The sequence below is a fragment of the Carcharodon carcharias genome, chromosome 34 (genome assembly GCF_017639515.1).
Source record: "Carcharodon carcharias isolate sCarCar2 chromosome 34, sCarCar2.pri, whole genome shotgun sequence".
Lineage (NCBI taxonomy): Eukaryota > Metazoa > Chordata > Chondrichthyes > Lamniformes > Lamnidae > Carcharodon > Carcharodon carcharias.
Genome location: NC_054500.1, coordinates 8195641 through 8217266, shown reverse-complemented (window position 1 = coordinate 8217266; position 21626 = coordinate 8195641). Strand labels below are relative to the sequence as shown.

The following is a 21626-nucleotide window of genomic DNA, read 5'->3' as shown; positions in this document are numbered from 1 at the left end:
CTGTGAAGTAGATGAAGAGACGTTATCTCTTTTCCACCCACAAAACATCTGTTTGAGGACCACTTTGTTGAAGCTCAGCTGGACGTTAATTGCTCAGCTGGAGTAAGTGATTGGTATGTCAATGTCCAGCTCACATTCCAGTGGTATGGATCATCTCTTTCCTGGCCTGTATGCTGGTGACAGAGCAGTCATTATGTGAAACTTCAATAGTGCACTAATAACCTCTGATTAAAATTACTTCATTGTGAATCGCTCACTAATGTATCCTTGATCTTTTTTCTTGCTTTCCTCCCTCTCCTGAGGCAGTGCTATGCTTCAAAAATGCTCTTTCCATCTAACGTTCTCTTTAAAATTCTTTGGAAAAAGTGAGAGCACAATGTTAACATATTTCTATCCATCTTCATTTAAAAAGTAACTCACTACACATACTAGAAAAGAATTGCCAGACAACTGATTTCGATTCAACTGCTTTAACTGTAGTTTTGTAGTAAATGGTTTAGTTTTCAATAACCTTCTTGCATTATTAATTGTGAAGCCATTAAGTTCGGAATATTGCATTTTTGTTTGTTTACTAATGTACTACATTATCTTGCAGATTATCAAATACTATTACTCACTGCACCATTTTCTCATGAACACTAAATATTTCATCACCATTAGAGGGTAACACCGGTGTACTGGTTAGCGTTTAACACCCTGTTTTCTCAGTATGAAGGGGATACAGTACAAATGCACCATTTTTTTTTAAAGTGGAAAAACTCAACTAACCTAATTGACAAAATCATTCTGTACACGTGTAAATTTCTTAGTGAGTTCCTTTCCTAATTTATTACCAGTATTTTCATTCCTTTAGTATCTGCCTGAAACACATTCCAAATGCTGCATTAGCTGAACAGAAACAACAGTCAGATAGAATTTTATTTTTTAAAAAGGGGCCATAGCCAGGATTTTCCAGCCCCAACACCGTTGGGCATCGTCACAGGCAGAACAGGAAAATTTGGAAAGCAACTGACTTTTCGGCTATTCAAATTTTCCAATCCCCCCCCTGCCACACTGATGCCTGCCGGTGTCGGGGCCAGAAAATCCTGCCCTGTGTTTTTCAACATTTTAGAGTGAAAGTTTAATATAGCTCAAACTCCCTAATTATATTCAGACATAGTCAGCTCACCTCATTGATAGAACTTGCATCTGTCTGAATTGACCTTAATTCTCCACTATTACTCTCTCTCACTTTGGATTTGTTTCCTCTCTCTCCTACATTCTATAGCTCTTAACCTATCTGTCCTTGCGCTAGTCTCCTCATTATCTCTGACCAACTTTATTCTTCTTCCTTATTCTCTAGATTTCTCTCCCTCTCAATACCTGTGTCTATTACTTTCCTTTTCCCCTGCATGTTTTTCTCTCCTAGTCTATACTATATCCCTTTTTCGCTTCTCTTTTCTTGCCTTGTTACTCTTTCTTTTTTGTGTAATTTTTTTACTGCTCCCCACAAGTTTCTATTTACCTCTGTTATCCCTTTTATTTTTCTTGCTCTTAGTTCCATTGCAGTTAATTGAATTAAATATCAGCTGCTGTGTATAATGGGCCTCCTGTCCTGGTCACTGCCAGACACAAGTTCCTATGGGCTACCCCTAGCCTACAAAGAGCTGATCAGTGCAATCATATTGTTTCACCTGAGAGGGCAGTGCAAATTAAATAGCTTTATAGTCTAGGACCTATGTTCTACATGCTGGTGTGGTATATTTGTTTTCACGCTAGCCTGTTACCATTAGGGGCCATATCTTGTTGAGGCACTGGGGGTCTTGTCTGCTGGCTGAAGAGCGGCGAGGGACCCGCTATGCTTCTCTTCCGTAATGCCTGCCGCACCAATCAGGTAGTGGCGAAGCCAGCCCTTGGAATCAAGATCCTGTGGGCAGAAGTCTAGTCTACCAAGAGCTGCCAGCCAATCAGAGGCCAGTTGCTCTTGTGCTCAGCAGTGCCACAGGAGAGGCCATGGCTGCTGCCAGAAGGATAGGCACTAGAGTCCCAGGATCGCCGAGTGACCCAGACCACAGGTAACTAATGTGGGGGTGGGGGTTTGTGGGGTCGGGGTTGTGGAGAGAAGGGTGCATGGGGTTGGGTCTCAGCGGACCCTTCCCAATATCCAGTCTTTTCATCAGGCACAGTGCCTTTGACCAAGAGGACACCCCCACACAGGTTTACCTGTCATGTATGTCAAACGGTCATAGACCCGTTTACCACTGGGTTAATAGCAGCAGTGGTGGGATGAGGTCCTTATGTGGTCATTAATTGACCACTTAAGGGCCTCAATTGGCATCGGGTGGGAAGGTTGATCATGGGCCTCCTGCCCAGAACTTTATTCGGACAGTGGCAGGAAGGAGGCGGGGTTCAGGTACACCATCATCCCACCTAATTACATGCCTTCCCCATCTCAAAGCTCACCATCAGCAAGAGCCCAAGAAGTGCATTGCCTACTGCTTCCATGTGTATGTTCCTGTATGTAATGCATATGGTACTTCCTTTGCACTGCCATTTATCATTCCTTTCATTCATTTTAGTATTTTTGTAACGTTTTCATATCTGTGTCTTAAATCAGTTCAATTTAGCTTCCCATTTCAGATTATGTTTCAGCTATTTTGCATTTCTAACTCTCTTTATTTCTTTTTATAAGGTGGCGGAACCCATCCACTTTTGGTTCCATATGATACGCTGACTGCTAAAGAGAAAGCCCGAGACAGAGAGAAAGCTCATGAGTTGCTCAAGTTCTTGCAGATGCACGGTTATGCTGTAACAAGGTAAACTGATCTGCAAACAAATTAAACAAATGTATTGATTACCTGGTATGAATCTGGCAAAATGAACGTTTCAATTAATTAACAGTCATATGAAAACAATCATGCAAATTAAACTTGTCTCATTGTATCTTTTTATTTTAAAAACTAGCTCAATTTCTGTGACTAATGAGTCAACCCTTAAGACTCTTCATAAAGACATGGCAGACCTGAATTTTTAGGCCCGATGAGGTCAGGGACGGAGATGGTTGAGCCCAGAATATCATGCCACCAGTTGGTGTGTGTGCCGGTTCTCTGGCTCCATCCAGCCTCTGGGCCATTTTCCTTCAGACATGATAGCGGTTGTGGCAGGGCTACCTTGCAGCTTGTTTTTGGAGGTCAGCTGGAATTTTCCAGTCAGCCTCCAGATCTGCAGGATGTGTTGGGGAAGAGTGTATCCGCCTGAAGGTGTTGTCCCAGAGCGGAGTGGGATGGGGTTGATGATGGTGGCCAACGTTCCAGGCATGTTTTGACATGCCCTGGCCCCATGGCTGGCTTCGGGTGCAGTTACAGGCTTCCTGTGGAGGAAACAATCTGTAATGGTGGCCTGACTTCTAAAGCCTTTATTTTCTATTTTAAGCTTAAAATATAGTTTGGAAATGGGCACATCCATCTTTCAACTTCTAGTACTTCAGTGCTGGAGGGTCTCCTTCCAGCTTCAAGAGTCCGCCCTCTGGTCAGTAATTGGTCAATTCAGGGAAAATCAAAGCCAAATGACTATTTCCCACACAGTGTGGGCTTCTAACCCCCATTTGAGCCAGACTGAGAAATCAAAGTGCACAAGGATAACCCTGCACTGGGAGAGAAATCAAGTTTGTTAGTACTGTTTTTGAGCGCTGAAGTGCTGTTATCCTGGGCATTGCAGTGCATGCGCACACTTGGGGAGTGAATGGTGCCAAATGCAGGCATTGGTGTATGCATGGTGAATTTTTAAAAAATTCATTCATGTGATATGGACTAGGCCAGCATTTATTGCCCATCCCTAATTGTCCTCGTTCAAAGGGCATTTAAGAGTCAACCACATTGCTGTGGGTCTGGAGACATATAGAACCATAGAAAGATTACAGCACAGAAGGAAGCCATTCGGCCCATCTTGTCCATGCCAGCCCGAGGACACCCAGGTGCCCTTTCTAATCCCACCTTCCTGCACCTGGCCCATAGCCCTGCACTTAAGGTGTAGATCCAGGTACTTTTTAAAAGAGTTTAGAGTTTCTGCCTCTACCACCAACTTGGGCAGCGAATTCCAGTCACCCACTACACTCCGCGTAAAAAAAAAGTTCTTCCTCATGTCCCCCCTACACCTTTTGCCACTTATCTTGAATCTATGTCCCCTGGTTCTAGAATTCTCCACCAAGGGAAACAATTTTATCCTGTCCACTCTATCCATTCCCCTCATAATTTTGTACACCTCAATCAAGTCACCTCTCAGCCTGGTTTGTTCTAAGGAAAATAACCCCAATCTATCCAATCTCTCCTCGTAGCTACACTTTTCTAACCCTGGCAACATTGTTGTAAACCTCCTCTGCACTCTCTCCAGAGCTATTACGTCCTTCCTGTAATGTGGTGACCAGAACTGCACACAATACTCCAGTTGCGGCCTCACCAGTGTTTTATACAATTCCAACATTATATCCTTACTTTTATATTCTGTACCTCTGCCAGTGAAGGAGAGCATTCCATATGCCTTCTTTACAACCTTGTCTACTTGAACTGCTGCCTTCAGGGACCTGTGTACTTGTATGCCAAGATCTCTCATTTCATCTACCTCTCTTAGTATATTCCCATTTATTGTGTAATCCCTGTAACTGTTTGACCTCCCTAAATGTATGATCTCACACTTCTCTATGTTAAAATCCATCTGCCACTTTACCGCCCACTCCACCAACCCATCTATATCGTTTTGGAGATCATGGCTCTCCTCCACACTATCCACTACTCGGCCAATCTTTGTGTCATCTGCAAATTTCCCCATCATGCTCCCTACGTTCACGTCCAAATCTACTATATAACAAAAACAGCAAGTGTCCCTGTGGAACACCGCTTGAGACAACTTCCCATTCGCAAGGGCATCCATCAAACATTACCCTTTATTTCCTGTTACGGAGCCAACCATTTATCCAGTTTGCCACATTACCCTGAATCCCATGGCCTTTAACTTTCCTGACCAATCTGCCATGTGGGATCTTGTCAAATGCCTTGCTAAAATCCATGTACACAACACCCACTGCACTGCCTTCATCATCCCTTCTTGACACTTCCTCAAAGAATTCAATCAAATTTGTGAGGCAATACCTTTAACAAATCCATGCTGACCATCCCTGACTTGTTCATGCCTTTCCACATGGCAGTTAATCCTATCTCTCAGGATTGATTTTACTAATTTGCTCACCACCGATGTAAGACTAACTGACCTATAATTGTTTGGCACTTCCTTTGATCCCTTTTTAAACAATGGAACTACGTTTGCATTTCTCCAGTCCTCCAGTACCTCCCCTGTATCTAGTGAAGATTGGAAAATCATCCTCAGAGCATCTGCTATCTCCTCCCTGACTTCCTTCAGCAGCCTCGGAAACAATCCATCTGGCCCTGGTGACTTATCAACTTTCAAGGATTTCAACCCTTCGAGTACTTCCTCTCTCTTTATGACTATCCTGTCCAATATCTCGCAGTGTTCCTCCTGGACTACCATATCTACATCCTCCCTTTCCTTTGTAAACACGGAGACAAAATATTCATTCAAAACCCTTCCCACAGCCTCTGCATCTACACACAAGTTTCCATCTTCATTTCTGATAGGTCCCATTTTTTTCCTTAATTAACATTTTAGCATTAATGAATTGGTAAAACATCTTTGGGTTATCTTTAACTTTACTTGCTAATCTTTTTTCATGCCCTCTCTTTGATTTCCTTATTTCCTTTTTTATTTCGTCCCTGCACTTCCTATACTCGTCTAGGCTATCTGTAGTGCTTAGTTCTTTGTGCCTATCGTATGCTTTCTTTTTCTGTTTGATCTTCCCCTGTATTCCTCTACACAACTAGGGAGCTTCTAGATTTGGCAGTACCACTCTTATTTTTTTAGGGGACGTGTCTACTTTGTACAATTAGGATCTCGCTTTTTAGTGCTTCCCACTGGTTTTCCACTGTTTTATCCTCCAGCAGTGCTGTCCAGTCCAAAATTTGTCTTCCCCCAGTTCAGGACTTTTACTCCTGCCTTATCCCTGTCCGTTTCCATGGTAATGCTAAATCTAACTGAATTGTGACCATTGTCCCCGATATGGTCGCCAACTGCCACTTCACCCACTTGCCCTTCTTCATTCCCCAAGACTAGGTCCAGAATTGCATCTCCGTTCGTTGGGTTTGTCACTAATTGATTGAAAAAATTTTCCTGTACACACTGCATGAATTTTTCTCCCTCAGTGTCCCTTATATTGTTTGAATCCCAGTTGATATTAGGATAGTTGAAGGCTCCTACTATTATTGCCCTTTTGTTCTTACAAGCAGAAATTTGCCAACATATTTGTTCTTCTATTACCCTTTCACTATTTGGGGGTCTGTAGTATACTTCCAGTTGTGTAACTGCCCCTTTTTTATTTCTAAGCTCAATCCATAAAGCCTCATTTGTTGACCCATTTAGTGTATCATCCCTTCTCAGAACTGGAATTGATACTTTAACCATTAGTGCTACCACTCCCTGCTCCCCCCCCTCCTTTTTTTTATCTCCTACTCTATCATGTCTGAAGACTCTATAACAGGGATTTTAAACTCCCAGTTTTGCCCATCCTTTAGCCAGGTCTCCGTTATAGCAATGACATCCTGTTGCCATGTGTCTACTTGTGCCCTTAACTCATCTACCTTGTTTGTAATATAAACAGTTTAACCCCGTTAATTTCTCTTACTGGACATTTTTTAAACTTTGCTTCTCCTGTAACTCCATGTCTATCACAACGTCCCTAGCTAATGTTCTACCTCCATTTTTCTGATCTGAATCTGACCTATCTGATCCTACCCCTGGGATCCCATTCCCCTGCCACACTAATTTAAATACTCCCCAACAGAACTAGCAAAAGCCCCCGCAAGGACACTGGTCCCAGCTCTGCCTGTAGGCAAGTACAGATTTCCTTCCCTAAAGGACATTAGTGAACCAGATGGGTTTTTTTTTTTACAAAAATCAGCAATGGTTTCATGGTCATCATCATTATTTATTGAATTCAAATTTCACCATCTGCTGTGGTGAGATTTGAACCCAAATCCCCGGAGCATTACCCTGGGTCTCTGGAATACTAGCTAGTGACAGTACTACTATGCTATCACCTCCCTCCTGTCAGCTGGATGGAAGCAGAGCAAGCTGATCATGATGTCACACGTTGATTTGACACTAGTGGTGTCTTTTCAATACTTCAGCCAACACCCTTAACTTTGTTGAGCTGAACACACACTCAGCAACAGGAAGGACCCCCAGCTGCATTATTTGAAAGGATATTTATAAATTAGGTTGATTTTTCTCTGGCTATTTCTACAAATTGTTGGTGCTTTCTGTAGTTTCAAGTTGCAGATGTCTATATGGAATGTTGTGTGGCAGGTATTGAGGAGATTGTGTTGATCTCAAGTCTCTGCACAAAGCAGTTGCATTCAGAAATGGGTACCCAAGTAGGCATTCTCCTTGGAATGTAGAATAATCTGGTGGTAGCTTTAGCTTATCCAAGATTTGATAGTATTGTCTAGCAGCAGTTCAATCAGGAATGTTAATTGTATAAATTAAGATGCATTCATTAGGTGATCAATTGAGCACATATAAAGAGACACTTTTTGACACTGGTGGTGGGTTGTAGAATTAGAAGCTACATAGTTGTAATGTTTCACTTTGTGAAATAAATCTAAAACTTAGTAGTGATTGGCTTATGGTCTCCTCCTTCACCAATTGGTTGTCAGGAGTTTAAAAGGAAAGCCTGAGCAGCATTCAGGGAGGTCTGATAAGTGGCAAGTAATATTCATGCCACACAAATGCCAGGCAATGACCCTCAATAACAAACGAGAGTCTAACCACCCTCCCCCCACTTTGACATTCAATGGCATTATCATTATAGATTTCTGCACCCTCAACATCCTGGAATCACCATTGGCTAGAAACATAACTGGACCAGCCACATAAATGCCATACAATAACAGATTATGGAGACTAGGAGCTGAATTTTCGCTCTTGAGTCAGGAGCGCAGAGTTGGAAAAATTCCCAACACCACAGACCCAACTCGGGAGAAAGTGCCCTGAATCTTTTTGTTCCGGGGAAGCTGGGCGGGTTCTAACAGGAGTTGGGCTCACCCAGCCCAGAAAGAGTTACGAGCTAGCAACAAGGGCTTTCAGATGCCGAGGGGGGCTGTTTAATTGGCTTTCCTCATACTCTGATACTTTGTCTCAGTTACAATAAAAGCAATAAAACAAGAAATAGCACTATAGCCCTCAGCCCCCCACCCCCCACACACACATCCCATGCCCCATCATACCCTTCATGTCAGCCCAAAGGGGTACCTGACCTATCCCAAAGGCATCTTGCCTCCCCAAAGAACTCTGGCAACTTTTGACCTTTTCCTCAAATGTCTAAAGCCCATGAGTCATGTGTTGGAAATCGCAGTAAAGAAAATTGGATCTGTTTGAAGGCTGCTACACTTTTCCTCCTGCAGTTGTCTCCATGTACGACAGGTGTGCAAAGCATGTCCTGTCACCGTTCTGTCACGCCGGCGAAAGCAGTGGGTGCCGGGTTCAGGGGCAAGAGTTCCAGAATCAGGGCTCTGGCTTCATTTTGGATAAGGCGCAGAGCCCTCCTGTCTCTGTAAAAATTCAGGCCAAGGTATCGTGCAGCAAGTGACTTTAACTCCTGACTCTTCAAAGTCTGTCCATCACATACAACGCATGCAAGTCAAGAGTTTGATGGAATGCTCTCCACTTGCATGGATGAGTGCAGCTTCAACAGTGTTCACGACGTTCGACATCAGCCAAGGCAAAGCAGCCAGCTTGATCATCCACCACCTTAAATATTCACTCCCTCCACTGCCGGTGAAATGTACCAACAGTGTGTAGCATCCGCAAGATGCACTGCTGTTGCTTGCCAAAACTCCTTCAACAGGATCACTACCACAACCACTACCATCCAGAAGGACATGGACAACTGACGCATAGGAATACCATCACCTCTAGGTTTCCCTCCAAGTCACAAACCATCCCATCTTGGATATATATCACCAATCCTTCATTATCACTGGCTTAAAATCCTGGGATCCTTCCCCTAGCTGAGTACCTTTGCCACACAAACTGCAGCAGTTTGAGAAGGCAGCTCACCACCATCTTTTCGAAGGCAATTAGGGGTGGACAATAAATGCTGGCCTTGCCAGCAGTGAACTCATCTCATAAATTAATTAATATTTGGAACTGAACCCCATGTTTATGGATAGTATTACTGGAGATGGCAGGTAATAGAGAAAGGAGACAGGCCAAGGCCAAGTGTGAATGATAACGTGGGATTGATTGGAGAAGTCCTCTCAGAAGATATGGTTAGGTAAGGGCAGATAGGAAGGAACTTGTTATGTGCAAGTGGAGAAATGTGGAGCGATCAACTTTACCGAAGACCATGGAGAAATTGAGGAGGATAAGGAGAAATAATGTGTCATAGTTTAAGTTGCCCAGGCCATTTTTGGCGCTGCAAGACCCTAGAGATATTTCAACAAGCAGAGTGGTTGGTAAATTGGATCATGATAGTTTTTTTCAAGGGTATGGGTGGGCAGAAGGAAAGATCAGAAATAGGTGACAGAATAGCTTGGGTTTTCTTTGAGGGAGGTACTGACTGTCATTTTGATGGTGAGAGAGCGAACAGTGGCAGGAGAAAGCTGTGGAGCAGCAGTTAACGATTCATGTGTAGTGTGCCGAGAAAAGTTGAGCACTCAGTTGGAAGAGGTAATGGAGCAGATAGTAGGCCTCATGAAGTTGGAGAGGGAAATGCGGGAGAGCTGCAGAATATTCTGATCCAAGAGTCATAGAAGAGGGACTCCTGCTGGGACAGGGGGGAGCAGCAGTTGATCAGATGGTCTCTCTTTTGGGGCAAAGACATTTTTTTATTCATTCATAGGATGTGGGTGTCGCTGGCTGGGCCAGCATTTATTGCCCATCCCTAGTTGCCCTTGAGAAGGTGGTGGCGAGCTGCCTTCTTGAACTGCTGCCGTCCATGGTGTAGGTACACCCACAGTGCTGTTAGGAAGAGAGTTTCAGGATTTTAACCAAGTGGCAGTGAAGGAGTGGCTCCATGACTTTGAAACAATTTCATTGTATGAACAGTTTATATTTTTAATGCATCTAAAGTAACAACTTTTTAAAAACTTTTACAGAGGTTTGAAGGACATGGAACTGGACATATCCTCAATTGAGAAGAGATTTGCCTATGGTTTTCTGAAGAAATTGTTGCAGTGGTTGGACATAGCTCAAGAGTTTGTGGCTCATATAGGTATAACTGTTGAAATATGTGATTCATATTTGCATATTATTGTGTTTATAAAACATATTAGCTTTGATACATGTGCACGTGTTCAGTTTTCATCGTACATATCATGGGGATATAGAAGCCCAGAAGAACCACAGAGAAGTGATCAAAATGTTCAGGCACTTTTTCATCAGGATGGGGTTAGTTATTTTCATTGGAGAAATAAAAACTGATATGATTGAGCTTTTTGATATGGAGGATGTATGTTTAAGATTTTTGATATGGAGGATATGTGATTGGGATTTTTGTTATTTATGGTTTAGGATTATATCTGGTTGGATAGGTTATTTGAGGTAGAAATAGTAAATCTGGAATATATATTAAAGTGTTATTTTAGACATTAGATGTTCTATTTTGTAGAGAGTCATTACCCTCAGGAATGAGACACCAGAGTGTGTGGATGATTATGTATTTGCTCCAAGCAAACTTTAATTGAAGGGTGCAGGATACTTGCATATCAAGGACTAATATGTACTTATTGAAGAAATGCAGCCCTACATGAATTAGTAAGACAATGCAAATTCTACAAACGTCAGGGGAGAAAAGTGAGGGGAATACAGGAACCTAAAACTGGTGTAATCGGTCATTAGAAGTACAAACAGGAAACTAAAAATGAGCTTGGCTAGAGAAGAAGCTAAATACAGAGGAACATTCTTTCAGTATTATCCATGAGAATTGGAATCTCTTAATCATAGATTGAGTCTGAGGATCAATTAAAATAATTCAGCTATTGTTATTAATTACTAAATAAGACAGTGGTAGCACAATGGGATGCACACAAAATCCTCATGAAGATGAATTGCTGAGGCCCTATATTTCACGGTTCATTGGTACAGATGTGTGCCAGAGGGGCTGTAGATTGACTAGTATCTATTTTTAAACCTGGAAACAGCTAAACTGGGTATTTACAGGCCCAATAGCCCAACACATTTAGTAGGGGAAATCTTCAAGCCTTTAATTAATGATGAAATTGCCACATTTTAAGCAAAAGAAAATAGACATGCCACACAATTTTCTAAAGGGACAGTTGTGCTTGATAAATCTCCTGGAGTTTTTTTGGCAGGTAACAGATGATAAATGGAGGTAATGCAGTGGCTATAGTGTAGAGGAACTTTAGAAGGTCTTTGATAAAGTACTACACGGGAGATTACTAGAGAGGATTAAGGGGTATATCGGAGGACAAAAGCCAGTTGATTTTAAAATTGGTTAGAAGGAAGAAAACACTCAAAAAGTGCTGTTTATTCCAGAGTATTTGAAAGTAGAAGTGGTATCCTATAGGGTTCTATTCTAGGAGCACTTTTATTCACTATTTCAGTGATTTATATGTAGGAGTCTAGAATAAAATACAACATTAAACGTAGGAGATTTAGTACAGAGTGCAGGAGAGACCTCTTTGCATAGAGAGTTGTGGCTGTGGAAGTCGCTTCCAAGGTTATTAAGGGAAGGAACATTTCAATATTGAAGATTTGGTTGGATTGGTGGATGAAGAAAAAAGAATGAAGGAATAGGGAGACAGAGCAGGTAATTAGAACCGTTTGCTTGTATGGATGGTAAACACTGACATAGTTTGGTTAGGCTGAATGGCCTATTTCTGTGTTGAAACTTCTCTATAGTTCTGTATATACCACATGAGAAATGACAGAGTTATGGATGACGTTGGAACAATCGGACATCAAAACTTGGTTATGCTTGGTCAGTGACTTGCCTGTACTCTTCAGTGTTATGTGGAGAATGGTCCCATTCAAAAATAACAAAAGCATACAAAGCTGTTATATCTAACATACAACCCGATAAAAGTTGGAGCAATTGCTGTCTGAGCACTGAATTCATTCTTTTGTTTGAGAAGTAATTGTAAAGTATGCTTCCCTCCAATGTTACTTCTTTCTCCAACAATGCAGAGGCTGTTGTAAGCAGTGGAAGAGTTGAGAAATCCCCTCATGAGCAGGAAATCAAGTTCTTTGCAAAGGTAAATATGGGAGCTTTACTTATCTCAAGCTCATTACCAAAGCAATAGAGTTGAGTTCAGTAAGGCCTTGGTATTTGTGTAATAAGTAATAAACTGGACTGTATTATGGATTAAAAGGGTAATTAATTAGAGATTGTGATTTACAGCAGGACAGGACAAACTCTTCAATAGAAGCAAAATATTGTGGATGCTGGAGATCTGAAATAAAACAGTGTTGGAAAAACTCAGCATGTCTGGCAGCATCTGTGGAGAGAGAAACAGAGTTAATGTTTCACATCCAATATAACTCTTCTTCGGAACAGAACAAATTATTTTGTGTTCCAACCAGTGCCACACTCTACAGCCACATCACATCAGATTAAAATTACACACCCATTCAGCTTCAGTACAGCACAAATGTGTTCTACCATAACTCTATTCTAATGTTCTGATTGTATATAGACTAGAAAGCTACTACATTACCTAAATAATAACATCGGGGGGGAAAATTGGTCCGTGCCAGCTGTGAGAAAAGGTCTCGTAGTGAATTAGCAACTGATTTCTTTCACTGCACTTGATCTGCTTTCCACTGACCTTCACAGGACAATAGTTCAGACTTCCTATTGGAGACTCATTTCCTAGTCACTTTTACTTGGTTTGAAATTAAAAATGTTGGCAATATTTTCCAAGTCAATGGAAATTAGAAACTGTTGCATTGTATAACCAGCTGCCAGTTTGCCATGAGCCCGTTCTGTGCTCCTTGTGTAGACCAATTTCACACCATGGGCCTGAAATCTAAGATATTCGAAGAGCATAAGTAAGAGATCAAAATTTGTGTCACTAGTTTCTGTGGGGGGAATTTCCCAATCTGCTGTAATTTTGACAAAAACCATGGAGAAGTGGCTTACGTGTTTCTCCAAGATGCCATATCTCCTGCTGAACTTGCCGGAGATCATTGGAAGAATCTCTGTGGAAATTTTACCCCTTGGGACATCAGTTGGAATCACTAGCATTACAGCCACTCTAAAATTTACACTAAATTCCAATGGAAGTGATTGCCAACAGAAGATGCTCCCAACCCTACAGTGGTGCATGTTTGCAGGTATTATGATAGTAAAGGCAAAAGCTGCTTGCCAGAAATTCCAACGCTTAGATCAGAATTGCACCTCAGTAAGCTTGTTGAAAAGAGAACTATGTTACCAGCATGACATGTCAAATCAAGAAGTGCTTGAATCATAGAGTCATAGGGCTGCATTATTTTACTACTGTCTTCAGAACCCCATCCTCGGGACCCAAGCCCACGCTTGCCAGTAGCGGGAACGGCTCAGCAATCTTCCAGAGGCAGCCTCATAATTGACTGTCTCCGGGCTCGCCGTCCAATTAAGGACAGTGGGTGGGATGTAGATGCTGATGATCTAATCAGTGGGCTAGCAGCTCTCACTCCTTGTCAAATCCCACCAGGACAGTGGGCACTACTGAGGCAGGTTGGGGATTGAGAAAGTGCCCCATTTTCAGGCGCCCTCAGACTCCTAAGTTTAAAAAAAAATTGAAAAATCAAAGGGGCTAGACAGGCAAGCCCCTCCGTTTGATCTTTCGGAGCCACGGGGCCAGACTTCCCTGCAAACTCCATTGCCCTTGCCTCCCCATCCTGGAAAGGAGGCCGCGTCCATGAAACTAGCGGTCCCCACATGCTGGGAGGCTTCTCCTCCAGTGGCAGAATTGGCCTTAATAGGGCCTTTAATTATTGAAATTGGCTGCTGGACTCGGTTTGGCAGAGAGCCAATCCGCAACCGGTCCTGCCACTGGGAAACTACCTAGTGACAGAACTGTATCAGGGAGTTGGCCCCCGTCTCTCAGCCCACCATCCCAGAGCTGGGAAAACCCTACCCAAGGAATCACTACAGCCAGAAAAAGGAGACTATTCAGCTCATCGAGCATTGACTGCTCCAATTGTTATTCAAACTCTCAGCCTTGACATTCCCTGGGCCTATGTTGTTATAAAGACCAGGCGCTGACCTAGTGTGCCCCATAGATTTTGAAAATCCATATCTGAGATGTCAATTTGAAAGGAAGCCTTAGAAAAATCCATTCTCAACTATGAAGGCATTCTGCAAACTTCATTTCAGACAGGGCACTGCTTTGCATCCCACCCTACTGTTATAAAGTCCTTACTCGGGTTGGCTATGTACATTCCCATATGCGTAGTTAGGATGATGGCAGATCATTCTGCAGAAAAAGGAAATAGGGACATACGACAAAGCAGAAGTTTCACGATATCTTTTCATCAGAGTCCACAGATCATACTATTCCTTTAGTGCTGGAGCACAGAGGTGACTTCCTGTCCCATTGCAAAGAGATCGAAAACTCCACTTAACCATAAAAATTAAAGAATAGACACATGTCAAAACACTGGACTTAATGTCGAGATAGTTTTAATATGCCAGGAGATAAAAGAGCGCGAGAAGGAGCGAGGGAGGAGCCAGGAGAGAAAAGAGCACAAGAAGGAATGAAAGAGGAGCCAGGAGAGAAAAGAGCGCGAGGAGGAGTGACAGAGGAGCCAGAAGATAACAGTATGAGGAGGAGCAAGAGAGGAGCCAGGAAATAAGAGTGCGAGAAGATGTGAGAGAGGAGTCAGGAAATAAAAGAGCTAGCTGCTGGTGGTGGTGGTGGATCTCAGTGGACTAGCCAGATTCAGAGAAAATCAAGTGTGACATCATTGGGAACTAGGGGTAAGTGGTTGGTGAGTATTTTACTTGTTTTGTTCATTTATCTTTTAAACACTGGTTCAATGCATTGGTAACCGTAAAGTTTTCTTCATAATACATTTTTGTAATAGCAGTAGTAAACCTTATCAGGAGTAGTAGTGTTTATTAATTAAAGTAAATAAAATAAATAAACAAAAATAAGTAAAACTTTAAAATACATAAAATAAATACCCAACCTGTGTAATTAAGTAACGTATAACTTTTAGTTGTAGGTGGTAATAGCTTTTAATAAGCACAATAAATTGTAGTATACATAGGAATTAAGTTTAATAAGAAAGTAATTAAATTAAGTAAATAACATAAAAAACAAAGGCAGGACAGGTGTTAAGTTGCAGCTGTGGAATGTAGGTTTCTGGACGCCAAGGCGATCAAAGGCAAACACATCTGCAGAAAGTATAAGCTGCTAGACGAATTCCTGATCAGGATTGTTGATCTGGAAGCTGAACGGCAGACACTGTGCAAATTAAGGGAGGGAGAGAAATACTTTGTTCCACAGTTACGCCTCTTTGAATAAGTTCGTCTGTTTTGGACAGTGGTAAGGGACAGAAGGATGTACCTGCGAGTGAGGCAGGTAAAGGGACCGAGCAGGCAGTTGTGGAGGAGACTCAGACTTTGAAATTGTCAAACAGGTACAAGGTGCTTGCTACCTGTGTGGACGAAAGTGAAGTCTTCAGGGTGGATGAGCAGACTGGCTATGGCACCAAGGTACAGAAAGCCATTCAAGCAGGGGGAGCAAAAAGGAATATAGTGGTAGTAGGGGACAGTATAGTGAGGGGGATTGACACTGTTCTCTGCAGCAAAGAGCGAGAGTCCAGACGGCTGTGTTGCCTGCCAGGTGCCAGGTTTAAGAATTTAGAAAATAGGAGCAGGAGTAGGTCATTTGGCCCTTTTAAGCCTGCTTCGCCATTCAATATGATCATAGCTGATCTTCTATCTCAACACCATACTCCCACTCTCTCCCCATACCCCTAGACACCTTTTAGTATCTAGAAATCTATTTCCTCCTTAAATATATTCAGTGACTTGGCCTCAACAGCCTTCTGTGGTAAAGAAATCCACAGGTTCACCACCCACTGAATGAAGAAATTTCTCCTCATCTCAGTCCTGAATGGCCTACCCCGTATCCTGACACCGTGACCTCTTGTTCTTGACCCCTCCCAGCCAGGGAACACATCCTCCTTGCATCCAGCCTGTCCAACCCTGTCAGAATTTTATACGTTTCAATAAAACCCCTCTCACTTTTCTAAACTCCAGTGAATACAGGCCTAGTCCATCCAATCTCTTCTCATATGACAATCCTGCCATCCCAGGAATCAGTCTCGTGAAGGTATATCCTTCCTGAGATAAGCAGACCAAAACTGTACACACTACTCCAGGTGTGGTCTCACCAAGGCCATGTACAGCTGCCATAAGACATCCTTGCACCTGTACTCAAATCATCTTACAATGAAGGCCTTTGGCTTCTTAACTGCTTGCTGCATCTGCAAGCTTGCTTTCAGTGACTGGTAAATGAGGACACCCTTTGTACTTCAACATTTCCCAATCCATCACTGTTTAAATAATACTCTGCCATTCTGTTTTTCCTATCAAAGTGGATAACTTCACACTTATTCACATTATCCTGCATCCGTCATGTATTTGCCCACTCACTCAACTTGTCTAAATCGTTTTGAAGCCTTTTTACATCCTCCTCACCACTCACATTCTCACCTAGTTTTGTGTCATCAGCAAACTTGGAAATATTACATTTGGTTCCCTCATCTAAATCATTGATATATGTTGTAAATAGCTGGGGCCCAAGCACTGACCCCTGGAGAACCCCATTAGTCACCGTCAGTCACTCCGAAAAAGACTCACTTATTCCTACTCCGTCTCCTGTCTGTCACCCAATTCTCAATCCATGCCAATATATTACCCTCAGTCCCATGTGCTTTAATTTTGCACACTAACCTCTTATGTGGGACATTTAACACAAGCTTTTTGAAAATCCAAATACACCACATCATTGATTCTCCCTTATCTATTCTACTAGTTACACCCTAAAAAAAACTCCAGCACGTTTGTCAAACATGAATTCCCTTTCATAAATCCATGTTGGCTTGTCTAATCCCATTGATATTTTTTAACTGTTATCACATCCTTCATAATAGACTCTAGCATTTTCCCTGCTACTGAAAGGCTAACCGGTCTGTAATTCACTGTTTTCTCCCTCCTCCCTGAGAGAGTATGCATAAATGGGTCTTTTTCCGATTGGCAGGATCTGACGAATGGAGTCCCGAGGGGGTCTGGGCTGGGGCCTCAACTTTTTACAATTTATATCAATGACTTAGATGAGAGGAGCAATGGCATGGTAGCTCAATTTGCAGATGACACAAAGGTACGCAGGAAAGTAGGCTGTGAAGAGGACACAAGGAGGTTCCAGGCTTTTATAGATAGGTTGAATGAGTGGGTAAAAATCTGGCAGATGGAGCATTATGTAGGAAAATGTGAAGTTGTTCATTTTGGCAGGAAGAATAAAAAAGCAGAGTATTACTTAAATGGAGAACAACTGCAGAATTCCGAAGTGCAGAGGGATCTGGGTATTCTAGTGCATGAGTCACAGAAAGTTAGTATGCAAATATAGCAAGTAATTAAGAAGGCTACTGGAATGCTATCCTTTATTATGAGAGGAATTGAACATAAAAGTGAGGATGTTATGCTTCAGTTACACAAGGCATTGGTGAGACCACATCTTGAATGCTGTGTGCAGTTTAGGTCTCCTTATTTAAGGAATGAAGTAAATGCATTGGAGGCAATTCAGAGGAGGTTTATTAGATTGGATCCTGGAATGAGCAAGTTGCCTTTTGAGGAAAGGTTGCACAGACTGGAGTTTCCACTGGAGTTTAGAAGAGTGAGGGGTGACTTGATTGAAATATATAAGATCCTGAACGGTCTCAACAAGATGGATGTGGAAAGGATGTTTTCCCTTGTGAGTGAGTCCGGAGGTAGGGGGCACTATTTAATAGTTAGTGGTCGCCCTTTTAGGACAGAAATGAGGAGAAGTTTTTTCTGAGAGTTGTGCCACTTTGGAAATCTCTGCCTCTGAATGCTGTGGAGGTGGGGTCATTGAACATTTTTATGGCAGAGGTAGATAGATTCTTGTTAGGCAAGGGAATCAAAGGTTATCGGGGGTAGATGGGAATGTGGAAATCGAAACACAAACACATCAGCCATAATCTTATTGAATGGCGGAGCAGGCTCGAGGGGCCAAATGGCCTACTTCTGCTCCTATTTCATATGTTCGTATTTTCAACAGGTGCTTCCTTTTGCTATTGTGCCTCTCCTGTTGCCTCTCTGTGCCATTTTTAGAACTTTTCTGATGCTACCCAAGGGCCAGGAATGACAACGCTGCTTGGCTGCGCTGTAGTAACATGAACCTCCTTGCTACTGTTGTGGTGCTCATTCAAGCACTTCTCGAGTCCTGAGAGAACTGCAGGTTGTGTTGTTACTGCAGAGAAGAGACAGCCTAATTCTGTATCCTGCCACCACCATAACCGAGAAACAGAGGGGCCAACTGGAAAAATCTCATGAGTTGTCAGTAGGAAGAGGGCAGTGGCACCATGTCACTTGTGCTGGGAAGTGTATCTAAGGGCTCACTGATCCAGTAAGAGAACAGAGCAGAATTTTCGTTAAATCTCAGACATCTCTGAGCCATTGATGCCCCAAATTTCCTAGTACAATTAATAATGCTGTCGGTTATTGAAATTGTTAATTGTGCAAAACTATGAAATAATTGTTCAGATTCCGGAGAATGTGTTTTCAATGTCTTGCACATAAAGGGTAGGAGATTCTGTTTGGCTGTGCTGGGTTTTTTTCAATGCAATCATCTGAAATTATTGCAGCAGAATGAGCAATTTCAAGCATAATTTACAGCCAGTGCAAATTGAGTGTTTTGCACTTGTTTTGCACTAGTTTAAAAAATAAATTGCCATAAGCCAGCCCTGGCCAAAAAAACTGGCCTGATCCCCATATTGAATTAAGTTTCCATAAATTGCATCCATTTGCAAACCTTCAAGCAGGCTCTTGCAATTAACCTTGTTTTGGGGCATAAGGCCACTAATGTGCACATTTTGAAAGAAATTATTTTTTTTTTAAATTACCAAGGAACCAACTACTTCACACCAATATGGCTAGTGCGTGGTTCTGAATAGATTACTTAAGTCATTTTCAGTTATTTAAAATCAGGTTACTGGACACTCTGATTAAAAATATTTATTTTTTTGTGATGGACCTATTTTCAGCTGCATTAATAAAACTGCACCAGGTTAGCATTCTTAAATATATCCTGGAATTGTTTTTAACGTGAATAACGTTTTTTTTTAATTACACTGAAAAGGACAACATTTTATATTTGCCAATGTATAAATGAATTTGAGCAGAAACACTTCTGAAATCTCGTGCAATTTGTACCCAGATTGCTGAACGCGCCCGAAGTGGAAACTTTTGACCGATGTCAGAGGGTGTATCTTAACCATATTTTTCTTTCAAAAGGTGTTTGCACAAATAGTCGTTTGGTAGTACAGAATTTGAGTATTGCTGAAAAAAGAGACATGTCTAAGCTTTTCGTCTTGCACTCATCAGGACACCTCATCATCATCATCATCACAAACTTGCTTTATGGCAAATAGCAAAGCAAGATTTTTAAAATCAGCAGAAATGTTACATTGATACCAATTGACTACAGAGCAAATATTGTATAACATTTTTACCAGCAAGTATCATGTATGATGATTGTATTAAAGTGCCTTGAAGATATGTTGGTATTAGAAAATGTATTAGTTTATCCACTATCTGGAAGCATTTTGAATATTTTGATTAACGATCTAATTGCTTAATTCATAACAATGGCATTTCTGTGTTAGAACTCTTAAATCTCTAATCCATTCATTTTTGTTCCTCAGATTTTGCTCCCTTTGATAAATCAATACTTCAAGAATCATTGCTTATACTTCCTTTCTACTCCAGCTCAACTCTTGGGCAGTGGAGGGCATTCCTCAAACAAAGAGAAGGAAATGATAGCCAGGTACGTGCTATAGATTATGGTGCAAATTATACAGCAGTGTTAATGTTTCAGTCAGCGAGATAAACCGTGAATATGGAGGCTAATAATTTATTAAGTTTTCTGAATGCCTTTTCTTTAGTGCCTCCTTCAACTATCAAGTTGACTCGCGACCAGTTTAACAATTGCACATGAAGTCTGGCAATTCTTGCTTTCACCAGTTTTGATCATTTAAACTGGCAAATACCTTCAAAACTGTCAATCTCCCTGGATGTTTGTTGTGTAGATTCCAGAGTTTATCAGCCTGACATTTGAACAGTTGGGAGCAAAACGAAAGCTTTAACTACAGTGCTGCCAGATTCTCAATTTGATTATTCAAAAGCTACATTTACACTGCGACTGACCTAGATTCAGACTACAAGTTTAGTGCTGTTTCAAAGTGCACCCACTTTTCATTGCTGCTGTGATTATGGTGCAAATACAGCCTAAGATAGAACCATCATGGCTGATTTAAAACAAGATCAAAGTTAGTTACAAATGATTTGACTAATGTGACAAACAATACATTTTCATAGTTTTAGGTAATAAACCACATATTTCACCTTAATAAATGAGCAATGATTACATGTTGATCATTAATCTTCCTGAGGATCGTATTATGCATGAGATGTTTGAAGCACAAGTTGTCGATCATGACCCCCTTCTACTGTACCACCCAGAGAACAAAGAAAACCCATTCACTCCAAATTCTGAAAATTGTACTCATTTGTAATTTTGAGGCTGTAATCTCACGGGATTCAGAATATGATTATCAATTACTGGAAGATGCTGTTATGTTTTGGCATCATCTGAACACTTTGCTTGGATTTCTGCGTGGTAATCGTTCCCAGCTGTCTCTTATTCTCCAGTTAATAAAAGGCTTTTGTGTGAGCTTTTGTTAACATGTAGTTCCTCAGAATTAGAGGGACATGCTATCATCTGTCCCTGTTCTTCATAAATTATATGCAGAAGGGCTAATATTGTTATCCTCAGATGATTTGCTAAATTCAAATTCAATGAGTTTTTGATGATGCACTTGGAAAAGCAGGCACTGAATTTGACAAATATCCTAGGAACATATCATTCAGGAGCAGGATATCTCGGACATTCTAGTAATCCAAACTGTGCATGTACCATGTCTCATGTACTGCAGAATATCAGTAATTCTGTCATTTTCTTTGTTATTTCACTTTTTCATCAACAGATCTCTAACTCTAACTGGATTTAGCCTCATAATCAGCATTCCATGAGGGACTATTTTCCCTGTTCACGTCACTTCTTATAGTGAAATCGTGAGCATATTTGCAATTTACTTACAAATAATACATAAATTAGATCCTTCTCCTTCCACACGCGCACCCCCCCCCCCCCACCAGCTCTTGCTAGATCTCCCCTGCCTCCCCCTCATGCCACCATGAGCCTAAATCTTGTTATGATCTCGGTAGAAACCAGTAACCTTTTTTAAACAGAACATCTGAAATTCCA

The 21626-nt window shown here is 41.6% G+C and overlaps 1 protein-coding gene across 1 annotated transcript in view; it reads left to right on the top strand.

Moving 5' to 3' along the window:
• Positions 1–21626, top strand: part of LOC121272536 (ryanodine receptor 1-like) — a 467552-nt gene that overhangs the window by 273072 nt on the left and 172854 nt on the right. Inside the window, exons 57-60 of the mRNA XM_041179156.1 lie at positions 2672–2795; positions 10203–10318; positions 12253–12320; positions 20005–20126. Coding sequence (XP_041035090.1) covers positions 2672–2795; positions 10203–10318; positions 12253–12320; positions 20005–20126 — 430 coding nt within the window. The remainder of the gene's footprint in view (positions 1–2671; positions 2796–10202; positions 10319–12252; positions 12321–20004; positions 20127–21626) is intronic.